The sequence below is a fragment of the Ambystoma mexicanum genome, chromosome 11, assembly GCF_040938575.1.
Source record: "Ambystoma mexicanum isolate Mex_15411 chromosome 11, UKY_AmexF1_1, whole genome shotgun sequence".
NCBI classification, from domain to species: domain Eukaryota; kingdom Metazoa; phylum Chordata; class Amphibia; order Caudata; family Ambystomatidae; genus Ambystoma; species Ambystoma mexicanum.
The window spans coordinates 1,015,228,393-1,015,242,196 of NC_090934.1; the positions used below are offsets into that span (position 1 = coordinate 1,015,228,393).

The following is a 13,804-nucleotide window of genomic DNA, read 5'->3' on the forward strand; positions in this document are numbered from 1 at the left end:
TAACCCTGACCATTTCACACTACTAATGCTGAAGGTTGCACTAAAGAAGTACCAGAGGTTCTGGGTGCAGTGGTGAGTTTAGCTTTCAGGATTGCGTTTCACAGGTGACAGCTGCAGTGCCCACTTGAAGTCTCAAGGTCACAGAAAAATGCCTGTAGCTTGAATTAAGGATCCTGATGAATGATGACCTCTAGTTACGTGTCCAATGAAGCTGGAGAAGGGCAGACGATGCAACTGGTAATGTGCAATCACAGGGTGAACCCGCAAGGACAAAGACTCAGCTCTGACAAGCTAATGCAGCCTTGTAGCAATGCAATGGATGAGCTATGATGCAGCCAGCAAGTGAGCAGCACTGAAGGTACACTCTGTGTCCAGACAAAAGAGGGGACGCTGACTCAGGATGTGCATACGTTTCCGATGTCGGAGTGCCTTGATGCCTACTTTGAGACAAGTAGTGCACTTTACAAATGTCCTACATATCTATCTACATTTCGGCATGTTGTACCAGATCCAGGAAGGCACCGAAGTTGACGTGAGATAAGGAATCAGTTGTACCAACTGGATTAAAGGCGGGAGATGCCTACACAGACTTCCGCTGGTAAGAGACGGGAGCGCAGTATCATTTGAAACCTGTCATTGGCAATGGTTATTACAGCAACATTCCCAGCAACCTTCTTGGTGCTCTGGGTGCCTCATATACAGGTTGCAGTGGTTGACTGTCATGTGGCTCTCAAACCTCCATCAATAATCAAAATGCTGGACTGGGGTTGACCACAGCCCACATATCAAGAGAAATGCAGCATTCACACAGAGGTTATCCAATCATGAATAACTAGCTCAAAGATATGTTTGACATCACCGAGGGCCTAGATATGGACTCAGGCCAAACCGTAGAGCTGCCCTTCTTGGGCTCTGGGAAGAGACCAGGGAGATGCATGACCACATATGGTCATTCCTACCTCTGAACAGGAGAGAGGCGGTCAAACAAAAGATTGCTACAGAAACGGCATACAAAAAAGCACTGCGATTTCCTAACTCGGACAGCATGGCATCACAAAAGAAGACATAGGTAATGCTCCCCAACAACTTCTTCAGTGTTGGTACTCTTTTCCCAGTGCACCCAACTCCATGATACTCTATTGTAGGAACTCTTTTGTCCTTTCAAGAATATTTTGGCAGGGTACTACACTCATGAGGCCATGGGAATTGAGGCAAAATGTAGACCATGTGTACTTGCCCAGGCCTGCTGGAAGGCCACTGCCACCAGGCCAGACAGGGACCACTACATAACCTTCCCTTTCCAGACCAGCTGAAGGTGGGTAACCTGCGGTAATAGGATATGGGCTATCATCTTGATTTCTGTAAAAACATTAAAGGTAGAGTAAACACATGAGACGTGACAGATATTTAGGACCAAGTAGGGGTTTCATTTATTGACCGTAAATAACTATACACATCCTTTGTTTTTCACTTGCCGTAGGCATGTGTTGACTGGCTTCAGGAAGGTCCTGTTGGTTAACCAACACGTCCTACTGATAAAATGAACAAACAGGCTTCGGGAAGGTCATGGTGGCTATCCAACATTCCCTACTGATCACAGGGGCCCCCAAGTATCCCACGGGTTGCAGTCTCCACCTCCAGTCACACCTCTGTGACGACACTCAATGAGAGCACCTGAGGTCGGTGATGTAGAGCAACCAAGCCTTAAATACACTCCTGATTTTACATAACTTTGGAAAGAATAGTTACTAAATCCATGAACCATCTTGTCATCTAGTTGTGAGGCCTCCCCATGGGGATTATCTCACCTAGTTGTCTGTGATGCAGAGTAAAGACGTCCTGTGTGTCACTTTTGTGGATTTTTCAGCCATTTCATCACTTCAGGAAAATACCACATAGCACCATCTGGCACAATGCTGAGTCTGAGGAGGGACAGTCCACAGTGGCTTGGCAGTTCCCTGGTGCCCCCAGTACCTCAGTCTCTTCCCAGCAGATTTTAAAAGAAGCGGCTCCAGTTTACTGCCAGCAGCAAGTCCACAGCAGTGGTAGGTAAAGTTATTGTTATGTCTGTATAAATGTCCTCTCACAGCTCCACTGCAGTTACATGAAGGAGGGCCTCCCACATCTACTGCCACTGGTTTACCAATCAGGTGTCACACTTACTATGTTGCCATTTTGCTTTCTGCCACTCTGGGGCTTGGTCCACGCTAGTCCATCCACTGCAGTTAACAACCATGAAATGTTTTTCAACAGTGTTTCTGCTCTTCCTCGCTATCTCTCATGCACTCCTCTTCACCCCTAAAGGGCAATTCAGCATCACAGGGCCCCATCGAGAACTCAAAGCAGAAGGAAAGAGCTGCCATCTTTGGTGCTACTCAGATCGGCAAACCCGTACTTGTTCTATCTCAATCAGTAAGGAAGTCAAAGGGATATCTAAGGAGCTTGGGGAGGTAGGAAGGACCGATAGTAGACAGAAACTTAGCATAACTGTCCAGCGAATCAGGGGTTTCCCTCAGAATGTTAGGCAGTGAGATGACTAGCCCACAAATCAAAGTAATCAAATGATTAGCTCTGATATCTAGGGAGAGATAGTGGTTGGTCACATATCTAATCAGCAGTGGAAAACACTAATATATTTATTAGATCAGAGGGATAGCATGGCTATTGAGAGCCAGAGGCTAGCTCAGATATCTAATGAGCCAGGGGAAAGGCTCTGATATCTAGGGAAGCAGTGGGCTAGCTCAGATACCAGCTACAACAAAGGATTGCATCAGGCATTTAAAGAGTTCGAAGATACATGGTCTATCGAATCAAAGGGAAACTCCGATATCAAGTATACCAGAGGTATAGTGAGAACTTCTAGGGAGTCAGAAAATATAGCTCACATATATAAGTAGTAATAGCAATTGGTTAATTATAGAGTGAGTCAGAAGCATAAACCAAAATGCTAGCAAGTCATCATAATCTTTAGATATGTAGCAGATGACATATAGCTCACGTATATAGAGAGACAGAGGGAGAGCTGAGAAAGTGAGTCACAGGAAAGCTGCTGTATATCAGAGGTTTTAGGGATGGGTCATATAAATAGGCCATCAGAGGGTAGATGCGAGAGAGGAAGCTCAAACAGGAAATGTTCCAGCTGCACACTACTGTTGGAGACATGTAACTTGTTTTGTGGAGCTCTTCCAATGCTTGAGCACAGATTTGTGCTGCTGTGGTCATTTCTGACCTAGGTATACACTATGTAATGTACATTGCCCCAATGGCTACATCAGCATGGAAAATGCTGTCACATACATTGCAAGGTTGTCAATATTGTAGATTAATTTAAATGAACACCAGCTGCCAAACAAATATCACAAACTTGCCTCTTTCACTTTGAGTGCTGATTTGAACTCTCCAAGACTGATTTCCTTCCCTTCTTCAGCAATGCTTTCAAACTGCTTGGTGACCCATTCCAGCCACTTAGTGTCGTCGTCGATACTCATGGTGCTAGAAATAGAAGACAGAGAGGTGATGAGTGATAAAAACACAACCTATGAAGCCAGGCCCCTTGGACTGTAGTGAATGACACCCACTTAATGAAAACCTTGTGGCCATAAGGAGCATGGAAGTCCTTCTGCTGTCTAGTTTGCATTGACTCTATTTTACTACCTCCTGTGGCCTTGCCTTGCAGAAGACTGGAGTCTCCAGTCTTCACACCCTTCCATACTCACAGCCTGAAATGATATCTGCCACTTTCAACCTGGTTGAAAATATAAGTTACCCTACGTCAACCCAACTGGACTGTGGCCACTGCATCCACCACACCGCCCCTTTGGTCTAATAAATGATAGCAGTTCAGAGTCCCTTCACCAGACCAATCTGCTCAGACTACTCCTTTGGACACTTTACCTTAATCTACCAATACAGCTAGTCTCATAACCACCTAGATTATGGGAGCACACCGCTGGGCTGGCCTTCATGGCCAATAGCTGCTGATCACACCTCTCCGGGTCATTCTGGCCATGTAAAGTATGGTAACACTAACAGATGGGTGCTTCTGCAAGGACCGCAGCCTATAGCCACACCTCTTCTATTGCCCAGGTGGATGATTGGAGCACATCTGAACAGGGCCCAATTATTCTTAAATGAAAGTGAGGCTCACTAATTGTTATACTGAATGTTATATTATAATTAGGGTTGCCAAATCACTAAACCTTCCAGCCATCACCTTTTGTGGGACTGAGTGGGCAGGTATGCCCAGACGTAGGTATAGAGCCTGCTGGGCCTAGAGATGCAAGCTACTCCTCACTGATGACACCCAATGAGGCCGAAACATGTCTGGGGATGTTTGTGGTTTCGTGTAGAAGGCATGTTACCTAGCAGTTTGGACTGGAATGCCCCTTTTGGGTTCGGAACAAGCTTGATTTGCATATGGTCTTTCCCCTTTGTCTAATGCTTGGCAGGCTAAAGAATGATGGTTTGGAGGATTGCCCCGAGCAATGCCAGAGGTGGAGATGAATTCTAAACCTTCTAGCCATCACCCTTTGTTTTTCCATGTCACTAGAGACAACATGCCCCAGCAAGGATACTTCCTGTGACATGTGTACATAGTTACACTTTCACTGCTAGGTGAGGTCACATTTTAAATGCCAACTTGGGCTCTTGAATCTGCTTACCTCACTATTATTAGTTTGGAGTTGAATTGTGCATAGAGGCTTTAAGGTCAGGAAAGGGTGACATTTTAATTGGATTGAAAAATGCACGTGGGCATTTGAAAGTGTAAAATGGTCTCTTGAACAAACACCTGCCTCAGGAAACTATTTGTATTGGAAGAAGACCATTATGGTAATGTATGTATATACTATCGAGTGGCAGTTTCTTTTCTCAGAAAGATACATTTTATTGAACTTTAAAGGTCAATTACATAGTGAATGCTACCCCTAAACCTCTAAGCCCTCCCCCCACCCCAACCCACAGAGGTCAATTGTAGAAACGAAAAAGAAAACAGGGGATCATCAAAAGGAAAACATTCTAGCTCCACAAAAATATGGATACTACAGTGGCAAAATCAAAGAGACAATCAGTTAAATGCCTCCTGATTGCTTGGTCCCAGAAAATAACAGAGCAAGATTGAGAAATACTATGAAAAAAAAGAGATTCATCGTCTGAAAATGCACAGGAATTAATCTTTTGCTGGATATCTTAACAAAATCCAGCTTTGTTATCACTAATGTTGCCTGCCCTTTTTCGATGGGCAGTATGTGCCACAGCTCATGTTACCACAGAACAATCGGGGACCTCCTTCTGTTTTCCAATGGGCAGCTCCACCAATATGCAATAAAGAACCTTCCCTGGCACATCCCCTCTAGCAGTATTTAGAGGAATTAGGCGCAACGTTTGCCAACTAACCAGGTATCATATGCCAATATAGCATCAGCTTCTGGGTCTGTTTCCTATACTGCAAACATGTAGATTCCCAGCCACCCCCACCATGTACATTTCCACTCCTGCTCAGGAATAACTCTGTCTACGACACTCTGTCGATGTTAAATATATTTCCAAGGTAACTCTGGAGATGAAGATTGAAGAATCGTATAAATTCCAGTGGTACATCCTCTGGAAGAGAAACTATAAAGAAGAAACATACCAGGGGCAGGAGTGATCTAGTGGCTGCCTCCATTGAAGTGCGATTCAAGACCCAATGCTGCAGTACGATCTGATTCCCACAGGCTAAATTCAACTTTCCATTCTAGGACGCATTTAATCTGACAATTTGCACACATATCAGAAATTCACAATTCCCTATAATCCTTCCATCTCTGAAAAGAACCAGGGAATAGTGCTCTGACGACAAATCATCCCATACAACTAAAACAGATTTTGTTACAGAGTTTACATGCAATCACCGAGGACAAAAGCGTGTTGAGAGCAATATAGCATGACAGAATTGGGAACCACACATGGCTGAATCCATTATCCACAGCTGTTCGGAGGCCGTTACCTTACACCATTCACCTAAAACACGTAACTCAGAGGCTTAGAAATATTTCAATATGTTTAGGACAATTCAGTCCTCCCTTGTCAAGTGCTGCTGTTATTACTTTCCTGTACATCTGAGATTGTTCCCTGTTAAAAATGGATTTCTGAACTCTGACCTCGTGGGCAGAGGTTCAGAAGGCCAACCTAGTTTCTTAGAACAGGGTAACCTTCTGGCAAGCCAGACCAATCAAGGTAGCATTGGCGGCGGGCGGTCAAGTCTAGGTCTCAGGAGGGGTGAGGGTGATCGAAAGCCCACAGTGAGCACACACAGTAAATGACACTACAAATTACTCTCAGGTTTATATATCAAAAATACATATACATTTATTAAAGGACTTTTCAATCAAACACAAAGCAAATATCAGCAGTAATAACTAAACCAACACAACACTACTATTAAACATATAGACAGTCAGCAATGGCCTAAAGGAATAGTGCACAGTATGGGTCCACAACCTGCAAAGAAAGAGATCATACAGTGCAAATATCGTTTAGGCAGTCCTTCACTTTTCAAACCCTAACTGAGAGGCAGTCCAATCCCTAAGATGAGTGGAGCATTTTGCTCAAAAGTACTTTCGGTGCTGGTGCACGCGATCGTGCGGTTGGGCCAAAACGGGGTTTCTTGCAGGGGCTGTGGTGACTCAAGGAGGTGGGTGAGGCAGTGAAGAATAAGCTCCCACTATTCCAGAAGGGTCTCCCCAAGAGGGCTGAGCAGGATCCAAGAGTTGGGAATAGGTCGGTAGGACAGGCTACCTCGATAAATAAGAGTGGCGCTCATGGGACACTCGTGCATAAAAATGGATAGATGCGCCAGGGGCCACCGGTAAGGGTTGCAAGAACTCACCGACCTTCGCCGCACTCGAGCCCAAACTTCGTCAGTCAAGTCCACTTCGGTTGCAGGTTCAAATCCTGCAATTGCGTGGCTCTGTGGCTTTCAGGGGCTGCTTTCCACGGATGATTCCGTGGTAGGACACTGGCGATTTCTCTGCTCTTGATGAAGGGATCAGGTCAATTCCACTGCAGCAAGTCTAAGGGGAAAGGGGGGCCAGCAGCAAGACACCCATAAAGTTCATCACTACAGCTGGGCGGCACGGTGTCCGCATATGCTCGGATTCAGGCGTACCCTCCTAATTCCAGACCTAGGATAGCTAGGTATACGAAACTCGGCAGGAGAGTGCCTTATACCTAGAGGTTACAGTCTTCAAAGGTTCAAGTGTCAACTCAAGACGGTGGCGGTTCCAGGGCAAAGGTCCTGTGCAAGCTGGTCAGTTCACTGGGCGGTCCAGGAACACTTCAAAAAAGGCTCGCTTACAGGTTAAGTTGGAGGTGCCAAGAATAGTTAGTCCCACTATTCCAATGCATCAAAGTGCCATTGCAGACCTTCTAGGTTCGATCAGAACCAGGGGGTCTAACAGGACGACAGCAGGCACAGGGTGCCAAACCTTCCAGTGGGTTGCCAGTGGTTCCTCGGCTCTGCTTCATGGTTGCAGGATACTTGACTCCTATCATAAGTTCGGTGTGAACTCAAGAGATCGACCTGGAATGGGTGTAAAATGCCTTCTCTTATCCAGCATCACCTTTGCGCCAAAACGAAGAGGACCCAATGAGAGATCTGCTCACATACAGCCATCCCAGATGTGGACCAATCATGGGGCACGGTGGTCCCAGTCATTTCCAGCACACCTAGCATCCTGGCACCCAGGATATGTATGAAACACAAGCAAGTCCCAGTCTCACTTCGCCAAGAAAGATTGCAAATAAAAGCATGAAGTCCAAGGGATTTATTCAAGAAACAGCCTGACACGTGTTTTGAGCCTTGAACAGCTCTTCATCTGAGGCTGGTATTGGACATAAGTTACAAATCAAAAATGAAAACAGATTGTACAACATACAGTGTTAAAGAATAATATCAGTTGCAACACTATCAATTGATAACAGCAAAGTAAGAAATGGTATAGCATCCAGGGACAGGAACAAGTGGTTGATTTACCAATTTGCATGGATACAATTAACAATCAAATGAATGCAAAAAGAAGCCACATTAGACAAAAAAGGGGACACACAAAAAATAAAAGTTTGTGAATAATTTGGAACAATACCGCATTTGGTTGATGTTCATTAGAGGTAGGTATCCAAGTAAAAAAAAACAAAAAAGAAAAAGAAAAGAGGAAAGGGAAAACAAATGATGCATAAATTACAATTGTGCAACACCAAAAGACTGCAGCAGCGCAATCAAAGCACAGCCATTTAAATAAATAGCAAGGAAAAGGAATGTATATATTAGTACAACTTGTATTGGAGACCCCACGAGTCAAAGGGATTATAACCTTGACTTGGTGAAGGACCTTGAAATTATGTAGTACGGACAATGTCAAGACAACTCTAAAAAAGAAAAATGAACTATGGGAAATTGCCCAAATTGCAACATCCAATATAGTAATGGATAAATAAAATATGCATACCTCAAAGCTTCGCTAATGCGGTAATGCTAAAAGAGGGAAGAGAAAGGGCTATTTCAATGCATGAAAAAGATCTTGAGAACGTATTAGAATAAAAAACAAAAGCACCAAATAATGGAGTCATGCGTGAAAAGGAGTCGCAAAGAGTTGTTTTTTTTACTTGGATACCTACCTTCTAGTGAACATCAACCAAATGCGGTATTGTTCCAAATTATTCACAAACTTTTATTTTTTGTGTGCCCCCTTTTTTGTCTAATGTGGCTTCTTTTTGCATTCATTTGATTCACCACAGTGGAATTATACTGGCAGTATATCCACACTCCCCAGATAGCTGCAGCCTTGTTGCTCTCTGTTTAAATTGCTTTATACAAGCGCTGTGGTTTGTGACTTTTCCTGCCAACTTGCTTCCCCTTTACTTCTAAGTCACCTCACCCAGCAGCTGTATTATGGCTGAAGCAGCCGAATATTTGCTTACACGCGATGATGATATCAAAGCTTTATTTGCCCCACTGGGCTCAACATTGAATCCCTTTAAAAGACTCAATAGTGCTAAAACTGATCTCAGATCACTATTTTTCAAATTAGAGAAACTGAGCATTAAGGAAATTAACAAATTTGGGGAGAAAACGACTCTGAAACACTATCTGCATAAACAAAAAATACCTTGAGGTCTAAGAATTCTTATTCTTCCTGATTTTGAGGATCCATTAGATACAGACCTTCTGTCTGAATGGGAAACGAATCTTACCACCAGTTCCAATAAAATGTTGGAATTACTGGTTGAACATGCCACACGCGAGCACTCCCGTACAGTCATTGAAATTGACAAACTTAAAGAACAAATCAACCTATTTGATGCTCCCAATGCTATGATTGATAAGAATTTTAAAACACTGTACGAAATATTACGCAAACATCAAGATGAGATGAAAATGGGAAAAATCGAGAAAATGTACACCTATCAGGCAAAATATGACGAGGTTTCCAGATCTAGATCTAGCAGCCTCGCCTCTACTCCAGCTAGTTCAGATGTAGATAGTGACTCTGAGCCTCAGACCCCCTCCACATCCAATCTCAATAATCCTACCCCTTCCGATTCTATTTCACATGACACTGATCAAGATGATTTAGTGGACTCAGAATCCATGGCATTGGTTCCAACAGGTCCTTTGCCTTTTTTGGAGCAACTCAGGTGCTACAAAAAGGGCAATCGAATTGCAGCAGCAAAAAAAGTGCGCATTCAGACGCGAGTCTACACAAATATTACAATCCCAGGCATACAACCAGGGGCACAAGGGGTGGTAGGCCAAGGCAGTGGAAAACACACCACCCTCTCGAAGACTAAACAGAGCAATGTCTCAACAACAATTGACCAATCAAAACCCGTGAACTTAATTACTAATCTTAGCTCACATCCGCTCTCCTCAGCTGAAATGTCTGTTCTCAACAAGGGTCTTTCCTTTGTTTCAGCCAAAAACAATTTTGTGGATGTTCATATTGATCTCTTTAAGTTTATCCGCAAACTAAAATTAAAAACATTTTTTGCAACACAGGTACGAAAATACAAACCTCCAGCACCTACACCGACTCCGTCTCAGATCTCAATGCAAACTCCTCACCACTCATGACTCTTGATGACGCAGTACCTCAATCCCAAATAAGTGTCTCACAGGTCTTAAAGGAACTTGATATTGTTCAGCAAAATGTCAGTATTAAGGAATTTACAAGGAAATCTAAATTCTCTCCTTCATTCCCTCCTGACAATATCATCAATACCTTTTATCAGGCAGTCATCAAGGACATTCATTTATTGGAAGACACATAAATCTATTTCCAAGTGCAATTTCAATAAACTTGAGTTTCAAGCAATCCAACATCTGTCTGGCAATCCTGATTTAATCATTAAAGAGGCCGACAAGGGTGGAAATGTTGTTGTCATGAACCAACATGATTATATTACTATGGGAATGCGTCACCTGAACTCTGTTGGCTGTTATTCCATTCTTCTTAATAACCCCTTGCAAGCAATTCATGCAGCAGCCAATAATTTAATTTTGAAATGGCACAAAATTGGTTTGCTTACTGGCTGCATTTTCTCACCATAGACGGGCCATTTATGCCCACTGTTTATTTCCATCCTAAAATTCACAAATAATTTGTAGACATTCCAGAAGGGAGACCAATAGTCAGTGGAGGTGGTGGTGTGTTAGAACCAATATCTATCTACATTAACAAATTCTTGTTACCAGTTGTACTCAAGACGCCTACATACATCAGAGATACAATGCACACACTAGAAATATTGGAAAATTAGAATTTTCAAACTGTTTGCTGGCTAGTTACGGTAGATGTTAAAGCATTATGTACTTCCATAGATCATTCAAAAGCATTACAAAGTGATGATTTTTTATTTCGTGAATTTTCTGCATCCTTTTTCGATCACATTGAAATGGTGAAGGAGCTCTTGAAATTTACTTTGCAGGATAATGTTTTCGTATTCAACAATGAGTACTTTAAGCAATTAATTAGTGTGGCTATTGCTAATGATTTCATGCATTTCTTTGAACAAATATTTGTATTTGTTAGCTCTGTTTATCTTCCTGTCATTCATTTGTGGAAACGTTACATAGATGACGTTATTTTGATTTGGACTGGTACACAAGACTTACTGCTTGAATTTGTCTCCTTCCTTAATAATAATGATTGGGGTTTACATTTTACTTCCACCGCTAGCCAAATTCATATTGATTTTCTGGATCTTTCAATTGATTTTTTTTTTTTTTAAAACTTTTATTTTTTACAGCTTGGTAGCACAGAAACAGGCGAGCAACAAACAGAGCATATAACATCAAACAATTAAACCATCACATAATCACATAGCAAGTAGCGGGGCACGCCCCGCGGGCAATGGAGAGTAGCAGGACTACGCAAGACCCGGTGGAGGGCCGTTCAAGGGGCTGCAGGGGATTGACGAGAAGAGTCTGCTGGGGATGTAGGACCCGAGTCGGTGTCAGGGGGGGACATAAATATTCGGAACTTGAGCCAGATGTTCCTGGGTCTAGAGCAGGTGGGCTGTTGTACCGCCCATGATTCCTCAGTATCGGAGGCCCAAGTGACTGCTCTGAGCCACTGTGCGTGAGTCGGGGTGGTAGGCCTGAGCCAACAAAGAAGTATTGCCCGCACAGCCAGAAGCATGCAGAGGCCGGCCAGTCTCCTAGAATCTCGGTGCAGGTCAGGAAAGTCATGGAATAAGCATTTCATTGGGGTAGGGGAAATAGGGTGGTCCAGAATAGATGAGATGGTGGAGCAAACAGTGTCCCAAAATTGGGTAAGGCGGGGACATGACCAGATCATGTGGAAGTAGTCAGCACCGTCGTGGCCGCATCTAGGACATCTAGGGGAGAGGCTATTAGAAATACGGTGCAGTCTGATTGGGGTGTAATGGTATCTGTGGAGTAGTTTAAATTGAATTAACTTGAAACGGGAGTTGAAGGAGACCCTCTGGATACGTGAGCACATTTGGGACCAACGGTCTTCGGTCATTTCCACTCCGAGATCAGACTCCCAGGCGAGCTTTAATTTAGAAAAAGAAGGGGGCGATCTGGATTGTACCAGGGTGTATAGTCTGGAAGTTTTCCCCCTCATAGGGAAAGGAGAGGTCAGTTCAGTGATCGCCGGCTCATCCGGCGGTAAAGCTGGGAAGCATGGATACTTATGTTTGAGGACTCTACGGAGGGATGAGTATTGAAGCCACACTGAGGGACGCTGTCTGAGGGACGGCGGAAGGTCAGGCCATTCCGTGAAATTACCATCTACAAATATGTCTCGAAGCAATTCAAATCCTGCCTCAGCCCATGTGCGAACAACCGATGGGGGGACCTGCGGGATTCCCGGGAGAAAGTTCCAGATCGGGAAGTTACCATGGAAGGGATGGGTGGTGCCCAGTAATTGCCATGTTTTAAATAAAGCCAGGGATGTGCATCTCAACGGGTCTAATGAGCCCGATTCCATTGGCATAGGTGTGATCACCAGGGATCTGATGTCTCGGTCACCAACCGATAACTTCTCTAATCTGACATGGGGAGGGGGGTCAGATGTGTTGAACCAGTGTGCGATGTGTTGAAGCTGGGCTGCCAGCCAGTACTTGAGAAAGTCGGGTGCACCGAAGCCACCCATTTCCATCGGAGAAGCGAGGGTCTCTAGCTTGAGGCGGACTGCACCAGAGTGCCAGAGAAAAGTATTGAGGGTGCGTGTCAGTGTCTGAAAGAACACAGCACCCGGCCATTGCGGGATATTAATAAACCTATACAATAGCTGGGGGAGTACCACCATCTTTAGTATTCCCACCCTACCTGCCAGTGAAACCGGGAGTTTGTCCCACCCCGGAATTTTTTGCATGAGGTTTGTGAGGTATGCTTGATAGTTCTTCTCGAAAACCAAATCGATATGTCGCGACACCACTATACCCAAGTAGGTGAACTCAGCTTGGGCCCAAGTGAATCCAAGAGTATCGGGAGGAGGGAGAGTGACGGGGGTGAGCGGGAAGAGAGTTGGTTTAGCGCAGTTTACCGTCAGACCAGACATACGGCCAAAAAGAACAACATCCTCCAGGATTGGGGCAAGATTGATTTCAGGAGAGCGAATAAAGAGCAGAGCATCATCAGCATATAGGGAAACTATATCTGAGACCCCGGCAGTGCGTAGACCTCTATGGGAATGAGATTGACGAAGCATATCCGCGAACGGCTCCAGCGCTACAGCGAAGATTAATGGTGAAAAGGGACAACCTTGTCTAGTACCTCTAGCTATTTGGAAGAGGGAAGAGCACCGGTCCCCGGTACGGACTCTGGCCACGGGGCTTGAGTATAGCAGCTTGACCCAGGAGAGAAATGTGGGGCCGAATTTACATTTATTAAGTACCCGCCAAAGATACCTCCAAGAGACGGAATCAAAAGCTTTTTTCATATCGAGCGTGGCGGCAACAGCGTGAACGTCCGGGCTCACCCTGCTTATAATATTGAAGAGACGCCTGAGATTCAGGGAGGTAGAGCGTCCCGGAATAAACCCCGCCTGGTCTGGATGAATGATATGTTGCATGAAGGGGGCCAGACGTTAAGCGAGTAGCTTAGCATAAATTTTAACGTCGCAATTGATTAGCGAAAGTGGACGGTAAGAACCGCATTGCGTGGGGGATTTACCAGGTTTTAACAGGACAGTTATGATGGCTTCGCGGAGCGTAGGAGGGAGCTGGCCCACCTCCAACGATTCTTCCCAAAGCGCGAACAGGTGAGGAAGTAGAAGAGACTTGTAGCGCTTATAGA

The 13,804-nt window shown here is 44.4% G+C and overlaps 1 protein-coding gene across 1 annotated transcript in view; it reads right to left on the reverse strand.

Annotated features, from left to right (window-relative positions):
- Window positions 1-13,804, reverse strand: part of NOX5 (NADPH oxidase 5) — a 420,178-nt gene that overhangs the window by 370,767 nt on the left and 35,607 nt on the right. The window contains exon 2 of the mRNA XM_069624234.1: window positions 3,369-3,492. Within this exon, the coding sequence (XP_069480335.1) occupies window positions 3,369-3,488 (120 nt within the window). The 5' untranslated portion in view covers window positions 3,489-3,492. The remainder of the gene's footprint in view (window positions 1-3,368; window positions 3,493-13,804) is intronic.